This window comes from Mytilus trossulus, chromosome 2, assembly GCF_036588685.1.
Source record: "Mytilus trossulus isolate FHL-02 chromosome 2, PNRI_Mtr1.1.1.hap1, whole genome shotgun sequence".
In the NCBI taxonomy this organism is placed as follows: domain Eukaryota; kingdom Metazoa; phylum Mollusca; class Bivalvia; order Mytilida; family Mytilidae; genus Mytilus; species Mytilus trossulus.
The window spans coordinates 66,897,977-66,912,042 of NC_086374.1; the positions used below are offsets into that span (position 1 = coordinate 66,897,977).

The following is a 14,066-nucleotide window of genomic DNA, read 5'->3' on the forward strand; positions in this document are numbered from 1 at the left end:
ATTTTAAAAAGGGGGGAGGGTGGTTCCCAACCCATGATAAAGGGGGGTTCCAACTATATGTCCCCATTCAAATGCATTGATCGTCCAAAAAAAACGGGGGTTCCCCCCTCTGGATCCGCCAATGATACTGTGCTATAGCGCAATACTACGCAATTTAATATTTTCTGGTATAACACAATACTTTATATAATAATTTACACATCAAATAAGGTGTATCTTTTGCCTTATCAGTATTTTTTTTATTTAATATACAAATAAGAAACATAAATCAATGCAAAAATGGAAAATTTATGAAAAAAAATCCCCCCCCCCCCAAACTACCATTTTTTAACCCCTCTTTCAGTAATTACCCACTAACTCATTCCCAGCTTTCCCTTTGAAGTATTGACATTGCTGTATAATTTTAGAGAGATCCATAAACTTGACCTCAAGTAATTGTCTTGAAACTAGGAAAATGCTTGTTTTTTTGGCCCCTTTTAGGCCTTTTTGATGATTTAATGGTCTTTACCTATATGGATATCTAATTTTTTTTTTTGATGATAAAAACAACTCTTTACCTATATGGATATCTAATTTTTTTTGTGATGATAAAAACAACTCTTTACCTATATGGATATCTAATTTTCGTGATGATAAAAACTCTTTACCTATATGGATATCTAACTTTTGTGATGCATAATCACACAAAGATTCTTTTTCTGACACCTGGTTTTGCAGAATACCAATTTGAAATTCATATTCTTTTTCCTAAAAGTAAATAGAGATATTCTATTCATTTTAAAAGTGTACTTAAATTATAAATTTTAATATAATAAAAAAAAAGTAAAGAATGGCTAGGTTGCCATAGCAAAAATTATTATTCAAGCTATTGCCATTTATAGAAAGGGGGTATACAACTAATTTCTTTAAAAAAATGTATTATCATATTGCACTTTAATATTTGAAAACTAAGCAATTTTGTCTTTTCTGAAAAAAAATTCTGAGAACACTATTTTTTTTTTTAGCTTTGCTGATTAGCAGAAATCGCAACATACAAGATTATTTGTTTCCCTCTCAATTTTTTTCATGCTAATAAATGGTTATCTCAACTATTCTATCGATCAATATCAGAGAGCAGGTTTTATTTTAGTATTCCAGAATATAATGTTTAGCCTTAGTTCCATTTCTGCTTACATTCTTTTAAATTGCAGAACATAGAATGATTTTTATAGCTATAAATACGTTACCATCATAAATTCTGAGTGTAACCCCAATTGCGTCATAGGTCAGATGGAAAATCCCAACTAAAAATAAACGTATTCTCACTGGTCCGGACATATACCCCTGTTTGCCCATATTCTTCCATTCAATTTCCATCTGCGACATCGGTCACACGTGCACATCAAACAGATTCAACAGAGAAGTGTTTAGTTTTTTGAATAGCTTAATTGCTTTTCATATATATTGTGTATTTTTTTTTTGGAAATATATTCCCTTGTTTTGTTTAAATTTCTAAACAAATTATTTGTGTTTTTTTGACTAAAGTAAAATTTATTATGGACTTTAATTTGAATAGTCCGTATGTAAGTATTCCTGGTTCGGACTATCTCTTAGATGGGTCACTACCTTTAAGTCCCCCCCAAACTACCAGTACATTGACCGGAGTTTCGACAACGGTGTCTGGTAATGCTACCTATCCGACCCTTTCACAAGGTTCGGCCATGCATTTTGGGGGGGTACCTACGTCAACTTCGGTGACTCATACTTTATCTAGGTCTGTTAATTCAGCGGGTACTATTAGTTCTGTCCCAGGTACAGCTATGGGCTTGAACTTGCCAGGTTCTAGACCCCCATTATCCTATTGTGGGTATATGCTTCCCAACACGGGCACACAACCTTTACCCTCATGGTCTCAGCCACCTTGGCCACAGTCTTACCCTTATGGTGGGTTTATGCCAAACCAACCTGGTTTTTGGCCTTATAGGGACAATTTCTATGGTCCCCCTTCTGGGGTAGCTACTGCACCACCTTTAGCTCCTGCTCTACCCGTAGCAGTATCTTTGACTTCTGCAGTAGCTCCTTCTACCACCGTACCTGACTCTCAAGCTTCTAGTTCTTCACATGGTACTCAGGTTTCTGATCATGCATCACCTTTGGATGGTTTACAGAAGTTACTTTTAGACTTTGGTGAGTCTTTCAAGGCAGAATTCCATACTCTATCCAGTCGTATGACTCTACTGGAAAATAGAGTTTCTTCTCATCAACCTTCTCCAGCTAAGTCTGTAGAATGTGATGAGAGGGAGGATGACGAGCTTTCTGTTTCCCCTGGGAGTCATGAAAGGGCTTTCCTCACTGATGAGGATGTTGAAAGTTCTTCTTCTCCCAAGGTATCGAAAACGGCCCCTGAGCCTTCTTCTAAGTCAGCTCAACAACCTCCCACCAAGGAGACTGAGGATCCTCCTTCCTTGAAGGATCTTAGGGATAAGGTGTATACCTTGATGAGGGATGAAGCACATATCCCTTTTCTCTCTCCTTCCAAGCCGAAGAAACCTTCTTCAACTTTTGAGGCTTCCTGTGGTATTTCTCAGGATACTGTGACTTCTCACAATTCTTTTCCTGAATCTGGCCATATGGCTTTTGCTTTACAATTTATTAATGAAGGTATCGCTAATTCTGCTAGTGAAAAGGTTTCTAATAACAATATCTCAGGATTTGGAATGTCATCCTTTACTGATCAGGTTAAGTACAAGGATTTTGATATCTTTGATTCTTCACTGGGTAGACTTGTTCCCAGTTGTGACAAATCTGTGTCATCTTTATTGGGAAAAAAGCCAGTAGATGGTCTTCGTCTCACTCAACCTGTTTGGTCAAAGACTGAGAATCTCCTTCGTAGTGCTTCTCAAGTTCTTGGCACAGCCGAACATTTTCTAGCTGCAACCGGACATTTGCTTAACAGCGAAGATTCGGTTGTTCCAGCAGAAGTACGATCCTTCTTACTTCAACTGGATAAAGCTTTAGGTTCATCTCAGTTGCTTTTAATGGGTTCTATTGCTAATTGCACCCTATCAAAAAGAGCAGAGTTTCTTGAAAACATTTCTATAGCTGAGCCTTTGAAAGATTCTTTACTGAAATCTCCACTCTCTGACAAGATGTTTGGTTTACCCTTACAGCGGGTTCAAGAGGAACTCAGCAAAAATCCTCCTCCAGTCAAAGTTAGTGTACAAGTTACTAATGGCAAGAGGTCGGTTAATGCAACATCTAGTTCTAATAGTACTTCTGCTTCAGGTGGTCCTCCTTCTTCTGCTAAGAAAAGGAAGAATAACTACGGCAAACCGCAGAACAAACCCAATAACTCAGGAAAAAGCTCAGGTAAGCCTTCTGGTGGTTTTAAGGGTTCAAAGAAACCTGGGTCTAGTACCTAGGTTCTTGCCCCCTCGTACGTTATTGACAGCTTCCCCAGGGGAAAATTTACAACAAGTTCCTCAAAAATCAATACCAGTAGGGGGGAGGTTAAGTTTTTTCCTAAATCAGTGGAAGAAAATTACCTCAGACTGTTATGTGCTGTCAATAATTCGAGGGGGATTAACACTTCAGTTCAAGAACCCACCTCCTCTATCTGCAGTTCCAATAAGTTTGTCTCATACACAAGACCCAGTCAAGTGTCAACTTCTGTCAGTAGAAGTGGACACTATGTTTCAAAAAGCTGCAATAGAGGAGGTGTCGATCTTAACTCTGTCTCCGGGATTTTATTCCCGTCTTTTTCTGGTTCCAAAGAAGACTGGAGGAATGAGGCCAGTCATAGACCTATCTATTCTGAACAAATTTCTTATTGTTCCCCACTTCAAAATGGAAACAAACAGATCCATCAGGGCTTCAATCCTTCCGGGAATGTGGACTACTTCTCTGGATCTTTCAGACGCGTATTTCCACATTCCCATTTCCAAAACTTACAGGAAATACCTTCGCTTCGTTTGGAACAACAAAGTTTTCCAGTTCAAGGCTCTCCCTTTTGGCCTGTCTACAGCCCCTTTGGCTTTTACAAAGATCATGCAGGCTGCTATAGCTCACCTACATTCCCTGTCTATTCAGATTCATTCCTATCTGGACGATTCCCTTCTCAAGGAATTTTGCCCAATCAAATTGAGGGTTCAGACAGATTTGGTCATCAATTGTTTTCTGTCCCTAGGCTTCCTTATCTCTTGGAAAAAGTCAGAGATAATTCCGTCTCAAGACTTTGTTTTCCTGGGAGAACATTTCCTAACCAGTGTAGGCCTAGTCCTCCCACCAGAGGAGAAATTTACAAAACTATGTCAGAAAATACATTTATTCCTGACGGTTCAATCAGTCACAGCACGTCAATTCTTGCAACTTCTGGGTCTATTGAACTCTCTGGCAGATGTAATTCCATTGGGACGACTTCACATTCGTCCGCTTCAGTTTTATCTACACAAGTTATGGATTGCAGCTTCACAAGAATGGGAAGCATTGATTCCAATCACTCAGCCTTTATTTCCACACCTTCAATGGTGGTTAGTACGGGAAAATGTAATGAGGGGCCTATGTCTGTCCCCTCAAGTTCCCAGTCTAACATTATTCACAGATGCCTCCACCCTCGGTTGGGGAGCATATCTGGAGGGGCTTACAATCTCGGGAGTCTGGAGTCCAGATCTTTTGGAAGAGCATATCAATGTATTGGAAATGAAAGCAGTTCTGTTTGCACTGAATCATTTCCAAATGTCTCTAAAGAATCAGTCTGTCATTCTGGCCACGGACAACACAACAGTTGTAGCTTATCTCAAGAATCAGGGAGGAACTCATTCACCTTTTCTCTATCAGATAGCCAGAGACATTCTCCTTCTGTGTTTTCAACTCCAGGTTCATCTAGTGGTGAGACATATTGCGGGGCACCTCAATATTCTAGCCGACACTCTATCCAGATCTCTTGCTCCAGTAAACACGGAGTGGGAACTACTTCAAGTAGTTTTCAAAGCTGTGACTCTTCATTGGGGGTCACCTCAGATAGATCTGTTTGCGACCAGTCTCAATCACAAACTTCTAACATTTGTGTCTCCGGTTCCAGATCCAAAATCTTTTGCAGTAGACGCAATGAGCCTATCTTGGAAAGGAATGTTCGGGTACGCCTTCCCTCCTTTCAGGTTTCTCTCCCCAGTACTTCAGAAAATAGCAGGGGAAAATTGCAAGATCATAGTTATTGCTCCAGCATGGCCAAAACAGTCTTGGTTTCCAGACCTTCTGCGCCTATCATGTGCTTGTCCTCTAGTTCTACCTCTGAGACCAGACCTTCTGTCTCAAATCAAGGGCAAGGTTCTTTATCAAAATCCAGAAAAACTTCATCTACACGCCTGGCTTCTCTCAGGGTTAGCCTCAGAAAGAGAGGTTTTTCTGGAGGAGCAACCAAGCATCTCACAAAGTCTGTCAGAGACTCCACTAGCATTGTCTATGATGCAAAATGGTCAATCTTCTCAGATTGGTGTAGTGAGCGGGAAATTGATCCTTTCCAAGTCACTGTACAACAATTAGCAGACTTTCTAGTTTTTCTTTTTGAATCCAAAGGATTATGTCCCTCTACTATTAAGGGATATAGATCAGCTATCTCAAGAACTATTCATATTTCTGGTGGCCCAGATTTTGGAATCAATGAACATATTTCTCTTTTGATTCGTAGTTTTAGTCTTGAAAGACCAAGACAAAAAACTTTAGTTCCTAAGTGGGACCTTGGACTAGTTTTATCCTTTTTAAAACTTCCTCCTTTTGAACCAGCAGAAACAATAGATTTAAGGTTTCTTTCCTATAAATGCTGTTTTCTTTTAGCTTTGGCTTCTGGACGGAGAAGGAGTGAAATCCATGCCTTCTCTATTTCTGATGCTTGCCTTCGATTTAACAGGGATAAATCTTCTGTTACTCTTTTAACGGATCCTGCTTTTTTGGCAAAGAATCAGATTCCAGATAAGGGTGCAGAACCAGTTGTGATTCCTGCACTCCCTAGCGATTCTATTTCTGTACTTTTATGTCCAGTAAGAATCCTTTCTATTTATCTGGAAAGAACGTGTAGTTTACGTTCTGTTTCTAACTCAAGACTCTTTATTCCTATTAAAAAAGGAATCTCAGATCTTTCTGTTAAAACTATTTCTACTTGGATATGCAAATGCATATCTTTAGCTTATGGTTCTTCTAAGGCAGAACTTTTAAATAGTTTTAATGTTAAAGCTCATGATGTTAGGGGTATCTCTACATCCTGGGCTCTGTTTAACAGTGCATCTTTGGAAGAGGTACTGTCTGCAGGTTTCTGGAGAAATGAGAACTCTTTTATATCTCACTACCTCCAATCTATGGCTACTTTTGCCGAGAGTTTATACTCTCTTGGACCTATAGTTTCAGCACAAAGATTGAACTTTCCTCCTGTTTCTTCTGTTACAGGGGATTCAGCTTTACGTTAGATTCTGTTACTCAGAATTTATGATGGTAACGTATTTATAGCTATAAAATATTCAAATTTTAAAGTAAATTTGGATTTTATTAGATAAATACTTACCATCATAAATTATAGGTCCCACCCCTTCATCCCCTTTCCTTATGTTTTCTGTCTTGAGGAAATTGAATGGAAGAATATGGGCAAACAGGGGTATATGTCCGGACCAGTGAGAATACGTTTATTTTTAGTTGGGATTTTCCATCTGACCTATGACGCAATTGGGGTTACACTCAGAATTTATGATGGTAAGTATTTATCTAATAAAATCCAAATTTACTTTAAAATTTGAATATTTTGGCAGTGTTTTGTAAATTATCCATACCTTATTAACCTTCTTTCCTTTCCCTTTTGGACTTGGCAAGGTGGCAAACTTTGACATGCTGCCAGCCCCATCATCAGAATTTGGACTGAGCCCAGATGATCGTCTGCCAGAAGATTCAATTCTTGCCATAGAAGATGCTGCATTTCCAGATGTTTCTATCCTAGTTGCAGACGGTGTTGAATTTCCAGATTTGAAATAACCATCTTCCACCTGTGACAAACTTGCAGAAGATCCTCTCTTCTGTTTTGGATACTGTGGAGTTCCTGGAGAAATGCACAAAATCTTTTATTTACTCAGATAATTTAACTTTAATTAATATTCATTAAAATATTATTTAAAATGGGGCATATATATGAAAAGTTGCATAAATTCTTTTCCTGGTTGTGGCCTTGTTTGATATCATTCCAGATTCCATTATTGGATATAATTTAAACCGTGGAAAATCATGCTATGGTGAATATATAAAAAACTTAAAGATATTTCTTAAAATTACATTTATAATCTGAACTCATTCAAACAGAAGGAATTATAGGAGCTTCTTGTAAAAAGGTATCAGTCCTCAAACTGGTTGAAATGCAGATAAATATTCAATTTATCTGTTATTCTCCGATTCAAATCTGCATTGGACCACAATTTTTTTTTAGGTATACTACCCTCCTTTAAGAGTAGACTAGTCTGACAGATAACCAATCCATCCATCTGTAAGACTAAATTACTCCAAACAGAGGGTAGTTTACCTTACCTAATAATGACTTCACGGTTCAGCTAGCAAGCAAGCTAGTCAAAGATATTACCTTTACCTACACACTCAATGCATCTTGCTGTTAGACATCAAACAATTAACTTGTTCTAGACTGTTCCAGCAGAAGGTTATTCTATAAACATGCAGTAAGTTGTGTTAGTATACCGGTACAAATGTTATACCTGTGTAATTTCTGAGTATCATTTATAGTTCATTGTATGGTAAAACAATCTACATATGTTTTTTTGGCTAATGTTTGTTATTGCATCTTTGTCTTACTACACTTAGCCTCTGCTACATCTTTTTCTTTATAATTTATCATAAATTATCTGTTAACAAATATAAATATATATACAATTTAAAATATTAGTGCTTTGGACAAAAAACAAGAGGCTCTCAAGAGCCTGAATCGCTCACTTTGATTTTTTGGCATTTATCTTTCGTTTAAGAGTTAAGTGTTCAATTTCATCGTGTTTACAGCTTATCTTTAACATTTATAATATTTAAGATGATTACCAAATACATGTACTGCAAAATTTCCTTAAAATTACCGATTTAGTGGCAGCTACCCAACAATGGGTTGTTAGATTGATCTAAAAATTTCAGGGCTGATAGAACTTGACCTAATGAACACTTTTATCCCATGTCAGATTTGCTCTAAATGATTTGGTTTTTGAGATATATATAAGCCAAAAACTGCATTTTAACCCTATGTTCTATTTTTAGCCATGGCGGCCATGTTTTTTAAGAAACTTAAAATAAAATACAATTTTTTTCTAGATACCATAAGGATCATTCAGCTTAAATTTGGTTGAAATTGGTTCAGTAGTTTTAGAGGAGAAGATTTTTAAAGTTAGAAAACATAATAAACAAATGGTGTAAAATTGTCCTTAAAGGGCAATAACTCTTTAAGGGGTCAATTGACAATTTTGGTTATATAAACTTATTTGTAGATCTTACTTTGTTGAACATATTTATAGTTTACAGCTTATCTTTATCATTAATACTTTTCAAGATAATAAACAAAAACTGCAAAATATTCTTAAAATTATCAATTTAGTGGCAAAAACCCAACAATGGGTTATTAGGTTCATCTGAAATTTCAGGGCTGATAGAACTTTAACTTAAGAACACTTTTACCTATGTCAGATTTGCTCTAACTACTTTGATTTTTGAAATATCAGCCAAAAACTGCATTTTACCCCTATGTTCTATTTTTAACCATGGCGGCCATGTTTTTTGACGAAAAATAAAATTTAAACTTTATTCTAGACACCCTAAGGATCATTCAGCTTAAGTTTGGTTGGAATTGGTTCAGTGGTTTCAGAGGAGAAGATTTTTTAAAGTTAGAAAACATGATAAACAAATTGTGTCAAATTTTCCTTTAAGGGCAATAACTCTTTAAGGGGTCAATTGACAATTTTGGTCATAAAAAAACTTATTTGTAGATCTTGCTGAACATATTTGCTGTTTTCAGTTTACCTTTAGCATTAATACCATTCAAGATAATAACCAAAAACTGCAAAATTTCCTTAAAATAACCAATTTAGTGGCAGCAACCCAACAATAAGGTATTAGATTCATCTGAAAATTTCAGAGCCGATATAAAATTACCTTATAGACACCTTAACCCCGTCAGATTTGCTCTAACTGCTTGGTTTTTGAGATATAAGCCAAAATCTGCATTTTACCCCAATGTTCTATTTTTAGCCATGGCGGCTATGTTTTTTGACGAAACAGAAAATAAAACACAAACTTTATTCCAGATACCCTAAGGATCATTCGGCTAAAGTTTGGTTGGAATTGGTTCAGTAGTTTCAGAGGAGAAGATGTTTTAAATAGTTTACACCAGACGAACGACAACAGACAACGATGGACGCCAAGTGATGAGCTAAAAACCCCAAAAATTTAAAACTGAAATAAAGAAAACCCTTTTTTTACCTGGAGAAATATCAGTCTGAAGGTTCATTGGAACACTAGTGGACTTGTACATTTTCTGTTTGTCAGATGATACAATTAATGTCTTTGGCCTGGAACCAGACATTCTTCTACTGAAACTGGACCAGCTAGTTGTCATGGAAGGTTTGTTAGTGGTATTAGTGGTGACAATGGAAGAATTAGAAGCAGGTATAGCTAGAATATAATTAGCATTAGCATAGCGTGGCATTATCTACAACTAGCTCTATATATATATAAAGTAAAGTCTAAATGGTTGCTGAACCTCTCTTACTTATATAATAAAATCAATTTGATCTACTTTCTACTTCTTAGTACTGTTATCCTGACACCATAAAAAGTGGAGGGGTTCTACACTGTGAGCATTGATCAGAACTATTAATAACTGTGAACCAACTTGTTTTCTATGATACTTTATTTCACGTTTTGTCCCTTTAGACCACTTCAAGGCTGTTTAATTTTGTATTTTTCAATTTACCTGGTTTTTATTAATTAGATAAGATCCAAGTTTTACAAGTTCGCAACGATTTATATTCACGTTATTTTTCTATCTGCGAAATTCACGAAAATAAATTGCTAATGAAAATAAGTTGGTTTACAGTACCTTTTCTTCTTTTTTTGGCAAATAGAGTAATAATACAAACAAATATATGAAAAACATTTGCAAATTTTCTGTGATTTTTTAAAAATTATGTTAGTAAATGTGTGAAGAGCTGATTACATAAAAAAAAATTCCACCCACACATTCCTTAAAAAAATCCCCTGTATTTACTGATTCTTTCATTCAATCTGGTTCCCAGTTTTTTACAGAGCCATATGCAAGTGATATCTGATATATCTGCGGTGTATTTCTATAAGCTGATATATAAATTGGTAAGGTCTATACAATATAATCAAGTGTTACATACGTTTGTTCCTGACTGATGGAGACTTTACTATATTCACATTTTGGTATGTATAGTTTGGTGGTCTTGGATGACTCTAAAAATAAAATATGTACCTACTTATTATACAAGAAATGTAAATACATATTCTGAGCTATTTATTGAAGCAGCTGATTAATAAACATTTAAAAATGCTAGTCCCACCTATCTTCAACAAAATTAATCCAAAATAACAAAGCTAATAATCATTTTATTTCCAGTATGCTTAAGTTATATAATTAAAACTTGATTTCAGTTAGTTACCCCATACTTTATTTGTGAAATCAAGATTGACATTAGTTGAGAGTTAAAACATTGCCTATTTATGAGAAATATGTTGTTGTGTTCTTACCGGTTAATAAATATATTGGTGAAAAGTCAATCTACAGCAAGCAAAATAAGGATGGAAATAGATTTTCATTGACAATGAGAGAAGCAGAAATATAAAACTTATCTGTTCGTATAATTTTTAATCTATAAAAAAATTTCAAATATTTTCATTCCATTTAATTCTTTGATAAGCAAATAACTTTTGATATCGATATCTATCTTAATTAGGATTTGGTTAAAACACCTATATATCACTTTAAACTTATAAATGCTATGCATGGGCATCCCTCCATTTTGTTAGGTAGAGAACCAGTCTATGTTGGGCAAAGGGAAACAATCAGTGTTAAAAGTGTGTAATTAGGGAATCAAATTGTTAATTAGCAAACTGACTATTTCTATATTACAGTACTTTCATACATTTGGGTCTCTCAGATATCTAGCTTTTTCTATCAAGTAGTGGACATCACCAACAGGAGGATACCTCATTAGACAATTGAGGCATTGAGGGTAATCACTGGCAAGCACTGAAACATAGAAAGATTGTTGTCAAGAAAATAAGGCATTGTGGGTAATCACTGGCAAGCACTGAAACATAGAAAGATTGTTGTCAAGAAAATTAGGCATTGTGGGTAATCACTGGTAAGCACTGAAACATAAGAAGATTGTTGTCAAGAAAATAAGGCATTGTGGGTAATCACTGGCAAGCACTGAAACATAAGAAGATTGTTGTAAAGAAAATCAGCATTCTCGGTAATCACAGATGGCAATAAATAAAGTGATTCTTGCCACAAAAATTAATTTTCATCTTATTATTTTTTTATAATACGCTTTCTAAGTTCACATATGGTGTATCTTGACTATGATTCATATATAATTTTCTAGTTTCCAATGTGTTAAACTAAAAATAAATTTCTCAAATTAAAATTTTTGCACTGAATTTTATTTTTTAGAAGAACTCTTTTCTTTATGTTTTTGGTCAATTATTCTATATACTGTTCTGTATGTCAACCCTATCCAGACCCTCATTAATAAATTAATATCATTGCTACTCATAACATCTGTATAATCTTACACAAATCTCTTATGTACAGTAACATGGCAACAAAGATGAAGTCAACCAGATCAAACCCAATACCATCAGCAAACAAGGCATCCCATAATACCAACAAGTCCTGCATTGGGAACTCTCTTCCAAATAACAACCGAATCCAGCGACTAATAAACAGGGAAAACAAAAACATAAAATGAATAACAGTGAATAATCAGGCCTTGTTTAAATTATTGTAGGGAAAATACTTGAAAAATATGTGTTTAAATAAGTTTTCAAATTTTACCCCACTACTTTCTATGTCTTTATCCCAAGTCAGGTGCCTGTAATTTCGAGGGTTGTCGTAGTATGGTATCTAGTGATTATCATGTTTGTTTTTCCTTTTAGTATTGTCCTGAACATAAATCAGGCCATTTTTTTTTAATCTTTTGTGAATTGTTTTACATTTTGTCATTTAGGGATCTTTTAAAGGTTACTATACAGTATAGGTTTTGATCATTGTTGAAGGTAGTATCATTGAGAATGGTGACCTATAGTTGTTAACATCTTTGTCACTCTAGCAGAGAGTTGCCTCATTAGTAATCATACCACATCTTCTTGTTTATAAATCAATACAATTGGAACAAGTTTACTAACATGCCATATATCTGTGGAGGTATTTCTAGTCTGTCAAGATGCATGTGTAATTCTACATCAAACTTCTTCAGGATATAGTCCTGTATCCTGGTTAGTTTACTAACTATTGCATTAGATGGGTTTAAATCCTGGGGTCTGGCAAATGGTGTAGTTGTCATTCTCTCCTTACCCTGTATAAATATATAAATGTTGTAATTTATTCCAATGAAGAAGGCTGTAATGGCCGAAACGTATTGGAATTTGTGTTATAGTTTTTATTATATATATAAATATCAATATTAAGTATACTTCAAGTCTATAAATACTATATTTTGTACATATATATATTGTAATATTATCATACAGAATGGGAAATTGACAAAATAAAGTGACTCTGAATAACTTCAATAAATTGTATAGATTACTAACAGCAAAGACTGAGATATTATTGAAATAAAGTGACTGTGAATACATTCCATACATTGTCTATATATAGCTTGATAAAGAATAGCAATAGTGCTAGAATAAATGGTAATTTTTCAGTAAAGTCAATTAAAAAAATCTACAAAACACATTGAATCTTTAAAGGATTCAAATTTTAAACTTGAGACATAGTGAAAATGTAGACACATCTAATGAACATGACATCTATAACCTTTCCTTACAGCATGTACACGTATGAATAATAAATTTGTTTTAAAGGTTAAGACATAAATTTTTACAGCAAGTTCAACAGAAAGCATTTCTGTCAACTCTGTGTCAAGACCTTCTAACAAGACATCATTCTCTACTGTAACTTCAAAATCTATGTGATGTCTCATTATTACATCTATTTGAAATGTCTGATACATAGAGTATCAATTAGGTACTGTGATACAGAGAATTTATTCTAAACAGATCAAAATCTAAGGCTAAGGTAACCTAAAATGGAAATATTGGCTGAAATAAATATTATTTCTTTTTAATCCACATAGCTATAATTAGTGATCTTGTGACACTAACATTTTTTGAAAAATTTAGTATGGAGAAGCTGTGAAATCATACCAAACCTACAACTAACCAAACAATAACTTAGGACATGTGCCACATGTGGAGCAGGATCTTCTTATCTTTCAAGAGCACCAAAGATCACTTCTGGTTTTTGTTGTTGCTCAGTCTTAAGTTTTTCTATGTCATGTTTCGGATACTGCTGTTTGTCTTTTGTTTGTTTTTTTTACATGGCATTGTCAGTTCAGTTTAGACTTCTGAGTTTGATGTTCCATAAAGTATCATTTGCTTCTCTTTAAGAACTTAATAGACATAACTCTGTTAACTTACCCTACACTGTGGTGGATCTTTAGACACATACCAAGGTTCAACAGTTTCCATTATTTGTGACAACATAGCACTGGAAAAAAATCCATCAAAATCAATTTATAATGTATTTTATGTACATTGTTTCCCAAACAATTTAAAACGACATTAGTTCATTGAAGAATAAAGAAAATAAATCTTTACAACTCTAGATAGTGAAAAAGGTTGAAATCAATGAGCCAAATAATTTTCTGATTGATTGATTGCTGGTGTTCAACACCACTCCCAGCACTATATTAAAGCTATATCCTGGGGTCAGTTTTTATTTATGGTGGAATCCTGAGTGCCAACAGTGAATAACAACC

The 14,066-nt window shown here is 34.9% G+C and overlaps 1 protein-coding gene across 9 annotated transcripts in view; it reads right to left on the reverse strand.

Annotated features, from left to right (window-relative positions):
* LOC134707840 (TBC1 domain family member 5-like) overlaps positions 1 to 14,066 on the reverse strand; it is a 42,122-nt gene that overhangs the window by 5,280 nt on the left and 22,776 nt on the right. For 8 of the 9 annotated variants that reach the window (XM_063567923.1, XM_063567922.1, XM_063567921.1 and 5 more), the window contains 8 exons: positions 13,726 to 13,795; positions 12,430 to 12,599; positions 11,818 to 11,960; positions 11,163 to 11,269; positions 10,401 to 10,473; positions 9,478 to 9,669; positions 6,795 to 7,057; positions 648 to 747 (listed from right to left, as the gene is read on the reverse strand). In XM_063567923.1, coding sequence (XP_063423993.1) covers positions 648 to 747; positions 6,795 to 7,057; positions 9,478 to 9,669; positions 10,401 to 10,473; positions 11,163 to 11,269; positions 11,818 to 11,960; positions 12,430 to 12,599; positions 13,726 to 13,795 — 1,118 coding nt within the window. The remainder of the gene's footprint in view (positions 1 to 647; positions 748 to 6,794; positions 7,058 to 9,477; positions 9,670 to 10,400; positions 10,474 to 11,162; positions 11,270 to 11,817; positions 11,961 to 12,429; positions 12,600 to 13,725; positions 13,796 to 14,066) is intronic. The other variant, XM_063567927.1, reaches the window with a different exon arrangement.